General features: G+C 44.1%; 1 protein-coding gene across 1 annotated transcript in view; it reads left to right on the top strand.

Annotated features, from left to right (window-relative positions):
- The window catches only part of LOC311137047 (inactive serine protease PAMR1-like), a 58,807-nt gene that overhangs the window by 21,925 nt on the left and 18,406 nt on the right, over nucleotides 1–18,476 (top strand). The window contains exons 2-4 of the mRNA XM_084171357.1: nucleotides 5,144–5,320; nucleotides 8,031–8,156; nucleotides 10,794–10,908. Coding sequence (XP_084027483.1) covers nucleotides 5,144–5,320; nucleotides 8,031–8,156; nucleotides 10,794–10,908 — 418 coding nt within the window. The remainder of the gene's footprint in view (nucleotides 1–5,143; nucleotides 5,321–8,030; nucleotides 8,157–10,793; nucleotides 10,909–18,476) is intronic.

The raw sequence follows: 18,476 nt of genomic DNA, 5'->3' as shown, positions 1-18,476 counted from the left end.
GACGTATATACCCTTGGCCCAGGGAAGTATGTTTCCATAGCCTCTGTTTCAGCCTGTGACAGGGGGTACACATGACTCCTGGGAGGTACAGCGTCTACCCGAAGGTTTATCGCGCAATCCCCCACCCGATGAGGTGGTCATTTTGTTGCCTGTGTCTTAGAAAACGCATGCGCCAGATCATGGATTTCGGGGGGAATGCACACAGTGGAGGTACCGTCTGGACTTTCCACCGTGGTTGCACCAACGGAAACACCTAGACACCTACCCTGACACTCTCGCGACCACCCCGTGAGAACCCCCATGAGAAGGTGGGGTTGTGGAGTGCTAGCCAAGGGATACCTAATACCACAGGGAAAGCAGGAGACTCAATAATCGAAAAAGTAACCTGCTCACGATGAGTCTCCTGGGAGATCATGGTGACTGGTACTGTGACTTCCTTTACGAACCCAGACCCTAATGGTCGACTATCAAGTGCTCTGATGGGGAGTGGAATGGATAGGGGAACCAATGAAATGCCTTGACGGCGTGAGAATGCCCTGTCCATTAAGTTCCCAGCTGCTCCTGAATCGACTAGCGCCTTACACTGGGGAACTACCATGTGATCGGGAAAGTGGATAGGTAGGGTACAGTGCGCAGCAGAGGGCTCTGAACGAGTGTGGGTGTTCGATACCTGGGGTGATACGAGAGTGCCCTGCCTGCCGCCTCCAGGCCCAAAATAGCGTTGACTACGACGTGTGGTGTATTGTCCCTTCGTGCCACCAGAATGGCACTGTCGCTGTCGTCCTCTGCTCTCTCGGACGGCGGCTCCACCCATCTCCATCCGCTCGGGATCCGAGTCGTCCGGGGTGGAAATGGGCAGACCCCTACCAGGACGTCCTCTGGCTACCAGCAGGTTGTCCAAACGGATGGCCATGTTCACCAGTTTCGTGAAAGACAAAATGGTGTCCCGGTAGGCTAGCTCCCGTCGGATGTCCTCCCGCAGATAGCACTGGAAATGGTTGATCAGGGCCCGCTCGTTCCACCCGGACCCCACTGTCAGAGTCCGAAACTCCAACGCGAAGTCCTGCGCAGTCCTCGTTCCCTGCCTCAGGTGGACCAGCCGCTCACCCGCCTCTCGACCCTCGGGCGGTTGATCGAAGACTTCCCGAAAGAGGCGAGCAAACTCCCTGTAGTCCTCCAACGCGGCTCCGTTCCAAACCGCGTTTGCCCACTCCAGGGCTTTCCCAGAGAGGCAGGAAACGAGGACGGACACCTTCTCCCGCTCCGATGGCGCCGGCCTGATACTGGAGAAGTAAAGCTCCAGTTGGAAGAGGAATCCTTGGCAGTACACCGCCGTCCCGTCGAACGCCTGTGGTCGGGATATCTGGATCCCTCCGGGTGCTGGGGTGTAGGTGGCTGGATCCGGTTGGCCAGCTGGTCTCAACAGATCGGGTCCTCTCCTCTCCAGGCGTTGGACGACCTGAAGAACTTCCCCCAAGCTGGCCATCATCGTGGAATGCTCCTGGACCCATGCCACGATTCCAGGCATGCGCTCTTCTCCCGCTGACTCCATAGATGGTGGGTGATTCTGTAATGAGTGTGATAGAAGGAGTCAGGCGCAGGAGGGGTATCACCGAATGCAGAGTTTATTCCGTCGTACGCAAATAGCGCTGGATAGTGACAAACGAAACAGGCACAGGGGAAAATCTACCTTGGCAATACAAGGTAACGGTAGCTCCAACAATAACAGGCACAAGGGAAATATCTACCCCGGCATTAACAATGTACGAGTAGCCACACCGAGCTACACAACTCTCACGAATACTCAATCACCCACAAGGACAAGGGGGGAAGAGGGAACACTTATACACGTACTAACGAGGTGATACGAACCAGATGTGTGTGATTGACAAGAAAAGACAAATGGAATAATGAATAATGGAGCGGCAGTGGCTAGTAAGCCGGTGACGACGAACGCTGAAGCCTGCTCGAACAAGGAGAGGAGGCAGCCTCGGCGGAAGTCGTGACACTCACTCTATTCTTAATGTGCACCAATCCGATTTTAGACCTGGACATTAGACCTGGACATAGCACAGTTTCAGGTGCTACACTTTTTTTAGATGACGTGTTAAATTGCTTTGATCATAAAAATCATTGTGCTGCCTTATTTATAGACCTTTCCATAGCCTTCAATACTGTTGACCATCACATTCTCATTCAAAGGTTGACTGAAATAGGCCTGGATCAGGCTTCTTGCAAGTGGTTTGAAAATTATCTGCCAGACAGGACTCAATGTGTGATCTCTGATGGTCTAGTTTTCTGGATATTACAAAAGGTGTACGGCAGAGGTCGGAACTGGGACCTGTTCTCTTTACTTTTTTTTATAAATGATACTGGTCTATCTGTTAAAACTTGTAATATTCATCTGTATGCAGACGACACTGTCATGTATGCCATTGCCCCAACTGTTGAACAGGCTATGTTAGAGCTCCAATCTGACCTTGTTACCCTACAGAAAGCCCTGGTTGGTTTAAAACTTGTACTTAATGCAAGCAATATTAAATACATGTTGTTCTCTTGTTCTCACAAGAATGTTTCAGATGGACTACATATTTATTCATTGGATGGTTCTCCCATTGATTGGGTTCCCGCCTATACATATCTGGGCATCTGGATTGTCAATGAATAGATCTAGTCTCTCCCTAAATAGCAGGAAGCAGATTGTACAGTCGACTTTCCTGGCAGTTCTTGATTATCATGACACCATTTGCCACATTGCAGTAGACTATACTCTTAAATCTTTGGATGCGGTCTACCATAGCCCCATTCGTTTTATAACTGGTGACAGTTTTAATACTCACCTCTGCATCCTGTATCAAAAGGTTGGCTGGTCCTCATTAAAGTCCCATAGATCAATTAATTACTCCTTTTTTGTTTACAAAGCCCTACTACAAAAGCTTCCAACTTACCTAACTTCTTTGCTAACGTATAAAATAATGAGATACCAAACCCGTTCACAGGGTTGGTTAACTTTTCAGATTCCTTGGGTCTCCATGAATTAGGTGAATCCGTTTTTAGTCTTCACGCTCCACATTTTTGGAATCACTTACAAAATTCCTTACAATTGGATTCCCTGGTGCCACTAGGGCATTTTCAAACTCTGATGATAAATTAGTTCACTGAGGTGTGCAATTGTGTTGATTGATTGCTTTAATAACTTGTGTATGATGTCTGTGATGTTAGTGATGTTATAATGTATTGTACTTGTTATTGTATCTTGTTATACAGTGAGGGAAACAAGTATTTGATCCCCTGCTGATTTTGTACGTTTGCCCACTGAAAAAGAAATGATCAGTCTATCATTTTAATGGTAGGTTTATTTGAACAGTGAGAGACAGAATAACAACAAAGAAATCATGAAAAACACGTCAAAAATGTTATAAATGTATTTGCATTTTAATGAGGGAAATAAGTATTTGACCCCCTCTCAATCAGAAAGATTTCTGGCTCCAAGGTGTCTTTTATACAGGTAATGAGCTGAGATTAGGAGCACACTTTAAAGGGAGTGCTCCTAATCTCAGCTTGTTACCTGTATAAAAGACACCTGTCCACAGAAGCAATCAACATTTTACATCTACATTTTAGTCATTTAGCAGACGCTCTTATCCAGAGCGACTTACAGTTACTGAGTGCATACATTTTCATACTGGCCCCCCGTGGGAAACGAACCCACAACCCTGGCGTTGCAAGTGCCATGCTCTACCAATTGAGCTACAGGGGACTACTATCAATCAATCCAAACTCTCCACCATGGCCAAGACCAAAGAGCTCTCCAAGGATGTCAGGGACAAGATTGTAGACCTACACAAGGCTGCAATGGGCTACAAGACCATAGCCAAGCAGCTTGGTGTGAAGGTGACAACAGTTGGTGCGATTATTCGCAAATGGAAGAAACACAAAAGAACTGTCAATCTCCCTCGTCCTGGGGCTCCATGCAAGATCTAACCTCGTGGAGTTGCAATGATCATGAGAACGGTGAGGAATCAGCCCAGAACTACATGGGAGGATCTTGTCAATGATCTCAAGGCAGCTGGGACCATAGTCACCGAGAAAACAATTGGTAACACACTACGCCGTGAAGGACTGAAATCCTGCAGCGCCCGCAAGGTCCCCCTGCTCAAGAAAGCACATATACATGCCTGTCTGAAGTTTACCAATGAACATCTGAATGATTCAGAGGAGAACTGGGTGAAAGTGTTGTGGTCAGATGAGACCTAAATCGAGCTCTTTGGCATCAACTCAACTCGCAGTGTTTGGAGGAGGAGGAATGCTGCCTATGACCCCAAGAACATCATCCCCACCGTCAAACATGGAGGTGGAATCATTATGCTTTGGGGGTGTTTTTCTGCTAAGGGGACAGGACAACTTAACTGCATCAAAGGGACGATGGACGGGGCCATGTACCGTCAAATCTTGGGTGAGAACCTCCTTCCCTCAGCCAGGGCATTGAAAATGGGTAGTGGATGGGTATTCCAGCATGACAATGACACAAAACACACGGCCAACGCAACAAAGGAGTGGCTCAAGAAGAAGCACATTAAGGTCCTGGAGTGGCCTAGCCAGTCTCCAGACCTTAATCCCATAGAAAATCTGTGGAGGGAGCTGAAGGTTCGAGTTGCCAAACGTCAGCCTCGAAACCTTAATGACTTGGAGAAGATCTGCAAAGAGGAGTGGGACAAAATCCCTCCTGAGATGTGTGCAAACCTGGTGGCCAACTTCAAGAAACGTCTGACCTCTGTGATTGCCAACAAGGGTTTTGCCACCAAGTACTAAGTCATGTTTTGCAGAGGGGTCAAATACTTATTTACCTCATTAAAATGCAAATCAATTTATAACACTTTTGACATGCGTTTTTCTGGATTTTTTTGTTGTTGTTCTGTCTCTCACTGTTCAAATAAACCTACCATTAAAATTATAGACTGATCATTTCTTTGTCATTGGGCAAATGTACAAAATCAGCAGGGGATCAAATACTTTTTTCCCTCACTGTATATATATTTTTTATTTTACTTCATGGTCCTTGCTCTCAATTGGGCTCCCCTGATTAAAATAAAAGTTAATAAATAAAAATGTATTTGACCCAGGTGTGCTGGTTTGTTCCCAGACTACAGGTACCTGTATAACCACTGCCCGGGCCCAGAGTGGAATGTCATGTGTCGGGGCTGCTGTGAGTATGATGTCATCCGCTGTAAGTGTCCCCTCCAGGGCACCCCTGTTGGCTACGCTGTGCCCTGCTGCCGCAACGCCCTCAACGAGTGTGACCCCTGCATCATCCACCCAGGTAAACCTGTCCAAGACCATCATGATGGCTCAAAACCTGGGGAGTGCTTCTCCATTTAGGTTATTTTATCTGGTAAACCCATGGAGGTTGAATGCACACTGTGTATTAGATTTTATTAACAACAACATGGTCAGATACATGTAGTTACATTATGTCTTAGTGCTGGATTTGTTAATACATGTTTAATTTGCAAGTACACACAGTGTGGAGGAGGCCATTCTACCAGTACATTTCTGAAACGTCTGCCCTGTACCGTACCCGTTAGATCCAGTGTCATGTCTTGACTGATGTTGTAGTCTATATTCCATCTGCCTTTAAGGCTGTCTTATAAGCCTGGCAGACATACAATAGCAGTGAGGTTGGGCCACCTAGAGTGAAATGCAGTGAGTTTAGGCCAACCACATTAGAGAGAGATACCTAACCCTGATTATTTTCCAGAAAATAGTGAATTAATTACATTCGCTTTCGTTGAGGGCATCCCTTTATGTTTGCTCTCCTGTTGTGTATTTACTCTGTGTGGGAGGTGTGTTGGCAATAACAAAGTTAATACAGCATAAATAACCTAAGAGAAAACACATTGCTCAAAAGGCACAATGCGTAGTTATTATATTTCACCACAAGTTGTTGCAAGACTTGTTGACCTATGGGAATATGCTAATCCTTTTACTTTATGAAAATATGTTGTTTGTCTGTTCCAACTTCACATCATACTCTTCATACTACACACTGCACCACAGGCGTGAGGGATCACAGATGGGTCTCCTATTCCTAAAATGCACATGCGTGCACGCATGCATGCACGCACACACACACACACACACACACACACACACACACACACACACACACACCTTGTTGTTCTCCATCACCTGGACATGCATTTTTTCACAGCTTGCATGTCCTCACATTTTCTGTAAGCCTATAGATATAACAGCTGCTTATGATCAAATACATACTTGAACAATTTTTTTTACAGTAAAATTCTGAAGTATGCACTTATAAAGGACTTTTCTTGTAAATCACATACAGTAAACACTTTTCCATCCCTCTCTAGCCTTATGTGTACTGCATGTAGACGGTGGAGGAGACATGGTAAAGTCATGTAATTTTTACACTGATACCTGTTGGCGTTTATATGTCCTGCTGCTGTCTCCCTGACGTCCGTCTCCCTGACACCCTGCCTGTCCTCAGGATGTCTGCAATACAGAGCACCACAGAACCTCCAATGTGAAAATGTATCCTATCTGAAACTCAGTCCTTCTGGGGGTTTTCTGGACATTTCTATTTTAGGAAGCTGTTTTTTTCTGTTCTGTTACCCTGTTACAGTGGAAGAGGAGCCTGATGAGTTTAGCAGGTCTGATGTAAAGATCTAACAGGCACCAAGGGGAATGCAGTAGGGGTATGGGACCGATTGAAGCCGTCAATAGTAATTGGGAACGGGCAAACCAAGATTGTGGCTGAATGCATCACACTTACAGTGCCTTCAGAAAGTATTCATAACCCCCAGTTATTGAAAATAAATTACATAAATATCTAATTTGCATAAGTAGTCACACCTTTGGCGGCGATTACAGCTTTGAGTCGTCTTGGGGATGTCTGTATCAGCATTGCACATCTGGATTTGGGGATTTTCTCCCATTCTTCCTTGCAGATTTTCTCAAGCTCTGTTGAGTTAGATGGGGAGTGGCTGTGCACAGCAAGTCTTTAAACATATTTTCAATGGGATTCAAGTCTGGGCTTTGGCTGTGCCACTCAAGGACTTTCACATTCCTGTTCTGAAGTAATTCCAGCATTGTTTTGGCTGTATGCTTGGGGTCATTGTCCTGTTGGAACATAAATCTTCGCCCCAGTCTAAGGTCGTTTTCAGGTTCTCATCAGGGATTTGCCTTTATTTGCCTCCATTCATTGTTTCCTCTATCCTTACAGTCTCCCAGTCAATGCTGCTTAAAAGCATCCCCCATAGCATGATGCTGCCAACACCATGCTTCACGGTAGGGATGGAGTTAGACGGGTGATGAGCTGTGCCTGCTTTTCTCCAGACATAGCGCTTTGCATTCAGGCCAAAGAGTTCAATTTTTGTCTAATTAGACCACATAATTGTATACCTAAGAAGTGTCTATGTGTGTCTGCAGCCACTACTAATAGCATGTGGTGTTATTTTATATGTGTATGTATAGTTTATGCTCTGACATGCACTGTCAACCGTGGGACCTTATATAGACAGGTGTGTTTCTTTCTAAATCATGTCCAAACAATTGAATTGGCCACAGGTGTACTCCAAGTTGTAGTGACATCTCAAGGATGATCAAAGGAAATTGGATGCACCTGAGCTCAATTTGGAGTGTCATAGCAAAGGGGTGTGAATACTTATGCAAATTAGATATGTCTGTATTTCATTTTCAATAAATTTACAAAAATGTCAAAAAACATGTTTTCACGTCATTATGGGGTATTGTGTGTAGATGGTTGAGAAATTTTTTTTTTTAATCAATTTTAAATTCAGGCTGTAACACAACAAAATGTATAATAAGTCAAGGGGTATGAATACTTTCTAAAGGTACTGTATGGTGAAGAGGTTTCAGACGTTTCAGTGTTCAGTCAGCGCTTTCTACTTGATGCTGTGCCGGCTCCATCTTTCTTTCTATTTAACCTCTCAGTCTTTGTCTCTCTTACTCCACCCATTTCCCCTCTCTTCTTCTCTCTCTCTTAGGTTGCAGCATATTTGAGAACTGTAAGCGGTGTAACAACGGGACGTGGGGCCCCAGAGATGATTTCTTTGTCAAGGGGAAGTACTGTGCTGAGTGTCGACCCGGCTGGTCAGGCGGTGACTGCTTGAGTGAGTACACTCCTTCTCACATATTCCTTTACCCACATTACCTCCCACCATGGCTACGGGTAAAATGTGCCCTTCACTACAGATCTAGGATCAGATTACCTTATTCCCCCAGTTCTAACCAAAACCATTAAGGGGATGAAGAGTATCTGACCTTGTATCAGGGTTATAAGCAACTTCTACTAGCTTCCCTTTCATGCCTCTATAGGCATATACCATACTGTACCTACAGTGGTGCAGCGGTCTAAGGCACTGCATCTCAGTGCTTGAGGCATCACTTCAGACCCCCTGGTTCGATTCCAGGCTGTATCACAACTGGCCGTGATTGGGAGTCCCATAGGGCGGTGCACAATTGGCCCAGCGTCGTCTGGGTTTGGTCGGTGTAGGCCGTCATTGTAAATAAGAATTTGTTCTTAACTGACTTGCCTAGTTAAATAAAGGTTTAAAAAAAAATTTTTTTTTAAAGAATAAAAAATATACCAATTACTATAGGAGACACTTCTGGCACAATAGTATTTTGCGTGGATGAGAGCTAAATGTCTCATAGATTTTCCATTCAAGGAGCTGAAATGACAAGTCAAAATACTGTTAGTCAACATACTGGAATCTCACAATATCCTTTCTAGAGAAAGTATAGGTTTCACAATATGCAAATAACATAATAAGCTGGCAGCAGAAACTTGGCATGTATTTGTGGCTCTTGGCTGCAGGCCTGTGGTTTATGTGTATTTTGTTTACTTTAACTGTCACGGTTTCGGCCGAGGCTGCCTCTCCTCCTTGTTCGGGCAGGCTTCGGCGCTCGTCGTCTCCGGAATTCTAGCTGCTGTCTGTTTGTGTCACACCTGTTTCTGTTTTACGTGATTAGTGTCCTATAAGTTTCTCGTTGTGTTTGTCATGTGTTGTGTATGATTGTTTTTCGTCAGTGTTGTGTTTGCTCGGTTGAGCATATTCTCTCCACTGCGCTGGAGCTCGATTGCACTTGTTTCGTGCACTACTTCATTTTGTCGCACCTGTTTGTGCGCATTTTGCCATTACGCCTTGTGCGTAGTTTAGCTGTTGGGCTTAGTTGCCCTGTTGCCTGTGTTTGGGCCGGAATACAGCATTTGGAACCTACCGTCTGCGTCCTGCATCTGATTTCCTACACTACACCTCCACACGCCCTGACATTAACCAGCCTGCATTCTTCATTTGTCTCCCGCTTCAAGTGTATTTTTCCTAATGTAAGCCATGTTGTTACTCTGTAACTACTCAACTTTACATGGCAATTATATATACACTACATTACCAAAAGTATATGGACACCTGCTCATCAAACATGTCATTCCAAAATCATGGGCATTAATATGGAGTTGGTCCCCCCTTTGCTGCTATAACAGCCTCCACTCTTCTGGGAAGGATTTCCACTAGATGTTGGAACATTGCTGCGGGGACTTGCTTCCATTCAGCCATAAGAGCATTAGTGAGGTCGGGCACTGATGATGGGCGATTAGGCCTGGCTCGCAGTCGGCTTTCCAATTCATCCCAAAGGTGTTCAATGGGGTAGAGGTCAGGGCTTCTTACACACTGATCTCAACAAACCATTTCTGTATGGATCTCACTTTGTGCATGGGGGCATTGTCATGCTGAAACAGGAAAGGGCCTTCACCAAACTGTTGCACAGAATCGTCTAGAATGTCATTGTATGCTGTAGCGTTAAGATTTCCCTTCACTGGAACTAAGGGGCCTAGCACAAACCATGAAAAACAGCCCCAGACCATTATTCCTCCTCCACCAAACTTTACAGTTGGCACTATGCATTGGGGCAGGTAGCGTTCTCCTGGCATCCGCCAAACCCAGATTTGTCCGTCAGACTGCCAGATGGTTAAGCGTGATTCATCACTCCAGAGAACGCTTTTCTACTGCTCCAGAGTCCAATGGTGGCAAGCTTTACACCACTCCAGACGACACTTGGCATTGCGCATGGTAATGTTATTATTTTGTGCGGCTGCTCGGCCATGGAAACCCATTTCATGAAGCTCTCGACAAACAGTTATTGTGCTGATGTTGCTTCCAGAGGCAGTTTGGAACTCGGTAGTGAGTGTTGCAACCGAGGACAGACGATTTTTACATGCTATGCGCTTCAGCACTTGGCGGTCCCGTTCTGTGAGCTTGTGTGGCCTACCACTTCGCGGCTGAGCTATTGTTGCTCCTACACGTTTCCATTTCACAATAACAGCACTTACAGTTGACCGGGGCAGCTCCAGCAGGGCAGAAATTCAATGAACTGACTTGTTGGAAAGGTGGCATCCTATGATGGTGCCACGTTGAAAGTCACTGAACTCTTTGTAAGGGCATTCTACTGCCAATGTTTGTCTATGGAGATTACATGACTGTGTGCTCTATTTTATACACCTTTTAGCAACAGGTGTGGCTGAAATAGCCGAATCCACTAATTTGAAGGGTTGTCCACATACCTTTGTATATATTGTGTATGAGCTACACAACAACACAATTATTTAATTATAATGAAAGGAAACTGGCCGAATTACAACTAATATACAATTTTACTGTAACATATAATTACACTAATAAATAAAAAGCTGATTGCATTGCATGATCATGTAAAATGTGAGCTCTAAATGGTTTTGTTCCTGTTTATAGAGTGTGGAGGACTGATCCGTAAACGTCAGGGCCACATAGTCCTGGAAAGTTACCCCACCAACGCTCGCTGTGAGTGGACAGTTCAGGTGGACCCAACACTCACCATCGACTTCAGGTGGGTGTGACCTACCGTGTATCTGACCTGAGTTGTCTCTTAACCTCAAGACAGAGTTAGTCCACTGAGCCAAAACTTGGTGTAACTGAATGACAGCTAGTTCTATTGTTCACTTTGTCATATTTTCCTCTGACATGAAAGGGGTCTTCTTTGGCCTCTCTGGTGACCATCTGTAATAGTTATTAATTCCTGACCCATTTAATTTCAGTTTTCACAATTCTGTGAGAGGTATGTCATGGACCAATGTGAGTCTATACCGCAGGATGGAAACCACTCCTATTCTTGAAGAAAAGTAATTACATTTCACTCATGTCATAACTTTGTATTTTCTCCAAGCATTTATTTGAGGGCTTTTACGATTTAAAAAAAGCCACATTGAACATTGAGCTGCAGTCAGTCTGTTGAGCTGCAGTCAGTCTGTTGAGCTGCAGTCAGTCTGTTGAGCTGCAGTCAGTCTGTTGAGCTGCAGTCAGTCTGTTGAGCTGCAGTCAGTCTGTTGAGCTGCAGTCAGTCTGTTGGCACAATACGTAGTACATCCAGTACTAGCTTTGTGTGTTGAAATAAACAGATCAATACACTCTTTAAAAAAAAGAGAACCCTTTGGAGAACTCTTTTTGGTTCCAGGTAGAAGCCTTTTGGTTCCAGGTAGAACCCTTTTGGGTTCCATGTAGAATCATTTTCCTTTTCACAAAAGGTTCTACATGGAACCAAAAAGGGTTATCCTATGGGGACAGACGAATAACCCTTTTGGAACCCTTTTTTCTAAGATTGTAGTAAATAATGACAGCATTTTTCCCTTACACATAAAGCTTCATGTTAAACTACACAACCGTGACAGGCTCAGCAGCCAGTCCAAATCCATGATCTGATGAGAAATGGATATGCAAGAAGAGCAGAAAAAACAGTTGCACGATATGGTCTATCAACAGAAAGAGATTGATAAATCATCTCCTAAAGTGAAGGAATAGGGCCTTATACTGCTGTTTTGTGTCCTTTATGACATACAAGCCACAGAGACCATAATTAAATAGTGCTCCTCTCTGTTTCATGTTGCTGCGCTCATAGTTGGACTAATGAAAAGTTATAAGCTTTGGCATCAGCCAGCGAAACCTTACTGGCAGGGCCATTTTGCATTTATTACTCACTACTCTCGGCTACATCGCTCTTCTTTATACCAATAATGTTGACTCTCACTTCACACGCCACATGGACAACAACACACCAATCGAGTTACACAGCAACACACGCTGTACAGCAATACTTTTAGGGCCCTGAGATTTTAGGGCCCTAAGAGACCTTGATAACAATGGGGGAACTTGATATTGTGACAAAGTCTGATGTAAAATATGAGGTAATTCCACTGTTCTCCTTTGTATGTTGAGTCAAAGATCATAACCCTCATTTACCGACTGGGGTCATTTTGACCCCGGAGGCATATTTTTTATCATATCCCAAAAGGTGGTTTATTCACAGGGCCAGATTACCGAATGGGCATGCAGGGCACGTGCACCTGGGCCCCCGACCTCCAGAGGGCCCCCAACCCCAGGAGGTCATGGGGCCCCCAGATAGCACATGGTAGCAAAATGTGTAGAATTGCAGGAAAGTAACTTTAAAACTACAACAATTTCTCTCAGCCTCATGGCAAATTGTGAACAAAAGCATGAGATGAGCATAAAACAGCAACAACAACAAAAAATCTCTGCCCCATGGCATTTTCTCTTAGCCTCATGAAATGCAGTAAACTGCAGTAAACTGATTACCAAATAATAATACTTTGTGGGGTGCCCCCATGGCCCCAAATGCAGTAGTCTGGCCCTGTTTATTAAAATCTTGAAAATGTTCATGACTTTGTCAATCAACTTGTTTCTTAATACATCTAAATCATTGTTTAGTGTTTCAGTATCAATATGGACTTTTTATTTTAAAAATCAAGTCCTTTGGGGTCATTTCGACACCAGTCAAAAACACCTAATTTCTTCTATAGTAATTTGATAGAAAGGACCTTTATTTGAATCTAGATTTCTCTGGAGACATAATAAAAAGTTATATATACCACCAGAGGATGGATGGGGGACCTGTATTAGTGATTTTGACCAGATAGATAGATCACCTGCAGAGATATACTGTAGCTCCCCATGTACTCGCCTAAGATTGTACTTTCTATACCACGTATCATATGACTGCGTACAAAACAAAAAGTATCTTATTTCTGTGCATGTAAAAATCTGCCAATGGTATACAAAGTCTGCCAATGGTGTAAATGCTTGATAGAACTGCAATACAGAACTCAGATATGATGTAAATCTACACAGAGAGCTGTACTGTTGTACGTATTCTCCGAAAAGTAGTTAATCTAGGGCAGATCTGAAAAAGTATTTATTTTAATCCAGGTTCTCTGGAGACATAATGTTAATTTAATCAAATCAACTCAAATCAAATCAAATTTTATTGGCCACATGCGCCGAATACAACAGGTGCAGACATTACAGTGAAATGCTTACTTACAGCCCTTAACCAACAGTGCACTTATTTTTAACAAAAAAAGTAAAAATAAAACAACAACAAAAAAAGTGTTTAGAAAAAAAGAGCAGAAGTAAAATAAAAAAACTGTAGGGAGGCTATATATACAGGGGGGTACCAGTGCAGAGTCAATGTGCGGGGGCACCGGCTAGTTGAGGTAGTTGAAGTAATATGTACATGTGGGTAGAGTTAAAGTGACTATGCATAAATAATTAACAGAGTAGCAGCAGCGTAAAAGGATGGGTTGGGGGGGCAGTGCAAATAGTCCGGGTAGCCATGATTAGCTGTTCAGGAGTCTTATGGCTTGGGGGTAGAAGCTGTTGAGAAGTCTTTTGGACCTAGACTTGGCACTCCGGTACCGCTTGCCGTGCGGTAGCAGAGAGAACAGTCTATGACTAGGGTGGCTGGAGTCTTTGACAATTTTGAGGGCCTTCCTCTGACACCGCCTGGTATAGAGGTCCTGGATGGCAGGAAGCTTGGCCCCAGTGATGTACTGGGCCGTACGCACTACCCTCTGTAGTGCCTTGCGGTCGGAGGCCAAGCAGTTGCCATACCAGGCGGTGATGCAACCAGTCAGGATGCTCTCGATGGTGCAGCTGTAGAATTTTTTGAGGATCTGAGGACCCATGCCAAATCTTTTCAGTCTCCTGAGGGGGAATAGGCTTTGTCGTGCCCTCTTCACGACTGTCTTGGTGTGTTTGGACCATGATAGTTCGTTGGTGATGTGGACACCAAGGAACTTGAAGCTCTCAACCTGTTCCACTACAGCCCCGTCGATGAGAATGGGGGCGTGCTCAGTCCTCTTTTTTTTCCTGTAGTCCACAATCATCTCCTTTGTCTTGGTCACGTTGAGGGAGAGGTTGTTGTCCTGGCACCACACGGCCAGGTCTCTGACCTCCTCCCTATAGGCTGTCTCATCGTTGCCGGTGATCAGGCCTACCACTGTTGTGTCATCGGCAAACTTAATGATGGTGTTGGAGTCGTGCCTGGCCATGCAGTCATGGGTGAACAGGGAGTACAGGAGGGGACTGAGCACGCACCCCTGAGGGGCCCCCGTGTTGAGGATCAGTGTGGCAGATGTGTTGTGTTGTTACCTACCCTTACCACCTGGGGGCGGCCCGTCAGGAAGTCCAGGATCCAGTTGCAGAGGGAGGTGTTTAGTCCCAGGATCCTTAGCTTAGTGATGAGCTTAGAGGGCACTATGGTGTTGAATGCTGAGCTGTAGTCAATGAATAGCATTCTCACGTAGGTGTTCCTCTTGTCCAGGTGGGAAAGGGCAGTGTGGAGTGCAATAGAGATTGCATCATCTGTGGATCTGTTGGGGCGGTATGCAAATTGGAGTGGCTCTAGGGTTTCTGTGATAATGCTGTTGATGTGAGCCATGACCAGCCTTTCAAAGCACTTCATGGCTACAGACGTCAGTGCTACGGGTCGGTAGTCATTTAGGCAGGTTATCTTAGTCCTTGGGCACGGGGACTATGGTGGTCTGCTTGAAACATGTTGGTATTACAGACTCAGTCAGGGACATGTTGAAAATGTTAGTGAAGACACTTGCCAGTTGGTCAGCACATGCTCGGAGTACATGTCCTGGTAATCCGTCTGGCCCTGCGGCCTTGTGAATGTTGACCTTCTTAAAAGTCTTACTCACATCGGCTACGGAGAGCGTGATCACATAGTCATCCGGAACTGCTGGTGCTCTCATGCATGCTTCAGTGTTGCTTGCCTCGAAGCGAGCATAGAAGTGGTTTAGCTCGTCTGGTAGGCTTGTGTCATTGGGCAGCTCGCGGCTGTGCTTCCCTTTGTAGTCTGTAATAGTTTTCAAGCCCTGCCACATCCGACGAGCGTCAGAGCCAGTGTAGTATGATTCAATCTTAGTCCTGTATTGACTCTTTGCCTGTTTGATGGTTCGTCGGAGGGCATAGCGGGATTTCTTATAAGCGTCCGGGTTAGAGTCCCACTCCTTGAAAGCGGCAGCTCTACCCTTTAGCTCAGTGCGGATGTTTTCTGTAATCCATGGCTTCTGGTTGGGGTATGTACGTACGGTCACTGTGGGGACGACATCATCGATCCACTTATTGATGAAGCCAGTGACTGATGTGGTGTATTCCTCAATGCTGTCTGAAGAATCCCGGAACATGTTCCAGTCTGTGCTAGCAAAACAGTCCTGTAGCTTAGCATCTGCTTCATCTGACCACTTTTTTATTAACCGAGTCTCTGGTGCTTCCTGCTTTAGTTTTTGCTTATAAGCAGGAATCAGGAGGATAGAGTTATGGTCAGATTTGCCAAATGGAGGGCGGGAGAGCTTTGTATGCGCCTCTGTGTGTGGAGTAAAGGTGGTCCAGAGTTTTTTTTTTCCTCTGGTTGCACATTTAACATGCTGGTAGATATTAGGTAGAACGGATTTAAGTTTCCCTGCATTAAAGTCCCCGGCCACTAGGAGCGCTGCATCTGGATGAGCGTTTTCCTGTTGATTTATGGCCTTATACAACTAATTCAGTGCAATCTTAATGCCAGCATTGGTTTGTGGTGGTAAATAGACAGCTATGAAAAATATAGATGAAAACTCTCTTGGTAAATAGTGTGGTCTACAGCTTATCATAAGATACTCTACCTCAGGCGAGCAAAACCTTGAGACTTCCTTAGTATTTGATTTTGTGCACCAGCTGTTGTTTACAAATATACACAGACCGCCACCCCTTGTCTTACCGGAGTCAGCCGTTCTATCCTGCCGATGTAGCGTATAGCCCGCTAGCTGTATGTTATCCATGTCGTCGTTCAGCCACGACTCGGTGAAACATAAGATATTACAGTTTTTAATGTCCCGTTGGTAGGATAACCGTAATCTTAGGTCATCCAATTTGTTCTCCAATGATTGAAGATTGGCTAATAGGATTGATGGGAGCGGCAGTTTACTCGCTCGCTGTCGGATCCTTACAAGGCACCCCGACCTACGTCCACGATATCTCCGAGCCGACTAGGTGAAAAATCTGTCGATGTGCCCTTGAGCAAGGCACTTCACCCTAATTGCTCATGTAAGTCGCTCTGGATAAGAGCGTCTGCTAAATGACTAAAAATAAATAAATAAATAAATTTAAAAATCTCTGTCTCTTCCTCATGCGAATGACGGGGATTTGGGCCTTGTCGGGTGTCTGTTGAAGAAAAAATCTTCGTCCAATACGAGGTGAGTAATCGCTGTCCTGATATCCAGAAGCTATTTTTGGTTATAAGAAGGTTATTATGTACAAAATAAATGACAAATAACGCGGAAAAAAACACATAATAGTACAATTGGTTAGAGGGCTGTAAAACGGCAGCCATCTTCTCCGGCGCTGTTTATACATATTATCAGAGGGTGGAGGGGGACCTGTATCAGTGATTTTGACCAGATAGGCAGACATCTGCAGAGAAGGAGCACCTTATGTACTCGCCTATGGTTATAACTGGTTATAACTAAAATCAAAATTACATTACATATATGCTTTGTTCAAAACAGCTAATAAAAGTTTATCAGTGGTATATCAGTGAACTGTAATACAGAACCCAGCTACCATCTTAATGTACACACAGTGCTGCATTGGTGTGTATTCTCATAGTTTTTTTATTCTACCAGAAATGTTATATAAATACCAGAATTCCTACAATATACTCCAATATTATATATTCAACCTGTTATGGTATTTGGGTTGCTATAACATTTTGGTTTGAAGTGACTGAGGATTTAGACATGCTTTTTTAAGCTTCCTGCCACACAGGCCCTACCATTTCCATTGTTTCACTAGCAGAGATGCTACTGCTTGTTGTGTGGTAAGAAAATAAACAAAACTAAGCCATATTTTTGTGTACTGTCTCTCAGGATCAATGGATGAATCACTTTTTATCACTAAAATTAATTATATTTCAAATTGTGGTGTACTGTCCCTTTACATGGCAGTCATTTTTACCACATAAATATGACAATTAGTATGATGGTAAATCAGCTTTTTAGTACTTATGTTGATTATACTTTAGAAAAAAGCTGCACATTATTGAAGGAAAATATTTATATTTTCGTTTTACAGAACATGTCTGTTCTGGTCTTTTATTTTTATTTTTATATAACACAATTTACATGTCTAATGATGTTTTCATGAGAATTAAGTTGATATTTTGATTGTTGCTTTTTCTAATAGTTTCTTCTTGGGGTCAAAATGACCTCAATTGGTAATCCATGTGTGTAAAATATGTTGGTAGTATGAGGGTTAAATCTACCAATATAGAGAAGAGACAGGAGATACTACCCATTCTCTTTCCTCTTTTTCTGTTAGAGCTGACTGTTTACTTACACTCCTCCATCCAAACCCTTGTTTCTGTCATTCCCTGTCCCGTTTCCAGCTGGCGTCACTCACAGAGCTTTCCCACCACTAAACCAAGCAGCTCATTCATTAAAAGGATATATATACCAATGTGTCTCTCACCAATTATGCTATTCACTTTAACTCTCATTAAAATAGGCCCCGAAGCCACACAGACCCCTGGTTTCTGGACGACCTTTTAGTGTAAATTCACTGAGAATTCCTAAGACTTTATTTTTTTAAATAATGACTCTGAGTCTACTTTTTTCTTTGCATTGATCTCTTTCGCAGGCGAGGAAGTAGAAAAAAGGTGACAGTAGGAAAAAGCGCTGATCACTGTTGTCTTGCTGAAAATACATCATATCCATAATATATTTCACCTCCACCACAACCAGAGGGAATTAAACATTCAATTCTCACCTCCATTAAAAGGAAGTGAGTCGTGCAAAGTGGGGGAATCACTCGTTGGAGCCATTACCGTGTTAATTGGCTCTGATTGCTGTTCATTGCTCGCCTGCTGGCTGTAGTAAAAGAGTCAGGGGTGTGAGATGTTGCCAGCCAGGGTGGCAGAGCCAGGAAAGCCAGGGAGGCACTCCTTCTCACTGCTGCTCCAGGAAAACAAAGGCTCTAGCAGGAAAACAAGAGAACAGTCTCCCAACTCAGAGTAAAGGGGGGTGACGAGGTGTAGTAATGAGCAATTTACATGATGTTTACTTC

Source organism: Coregonus lavaretus (assembly GCF_964263955.1).
Source record: "Coregonus lavaretus genome assembly, chromosome: 11".
Classification (NCBI taxonomy): domain Eukaryota; kingdom Metazoa; phylum Chordata; class Actinopteri; order Salmoniformes; family Salmonidae; genus Coregonus; species Coregonus lavaretus.
Note: the sequence above shows the minus strand (reverse complement) of the source record. Positions and strands in the feature narration are given on the sequence as shown.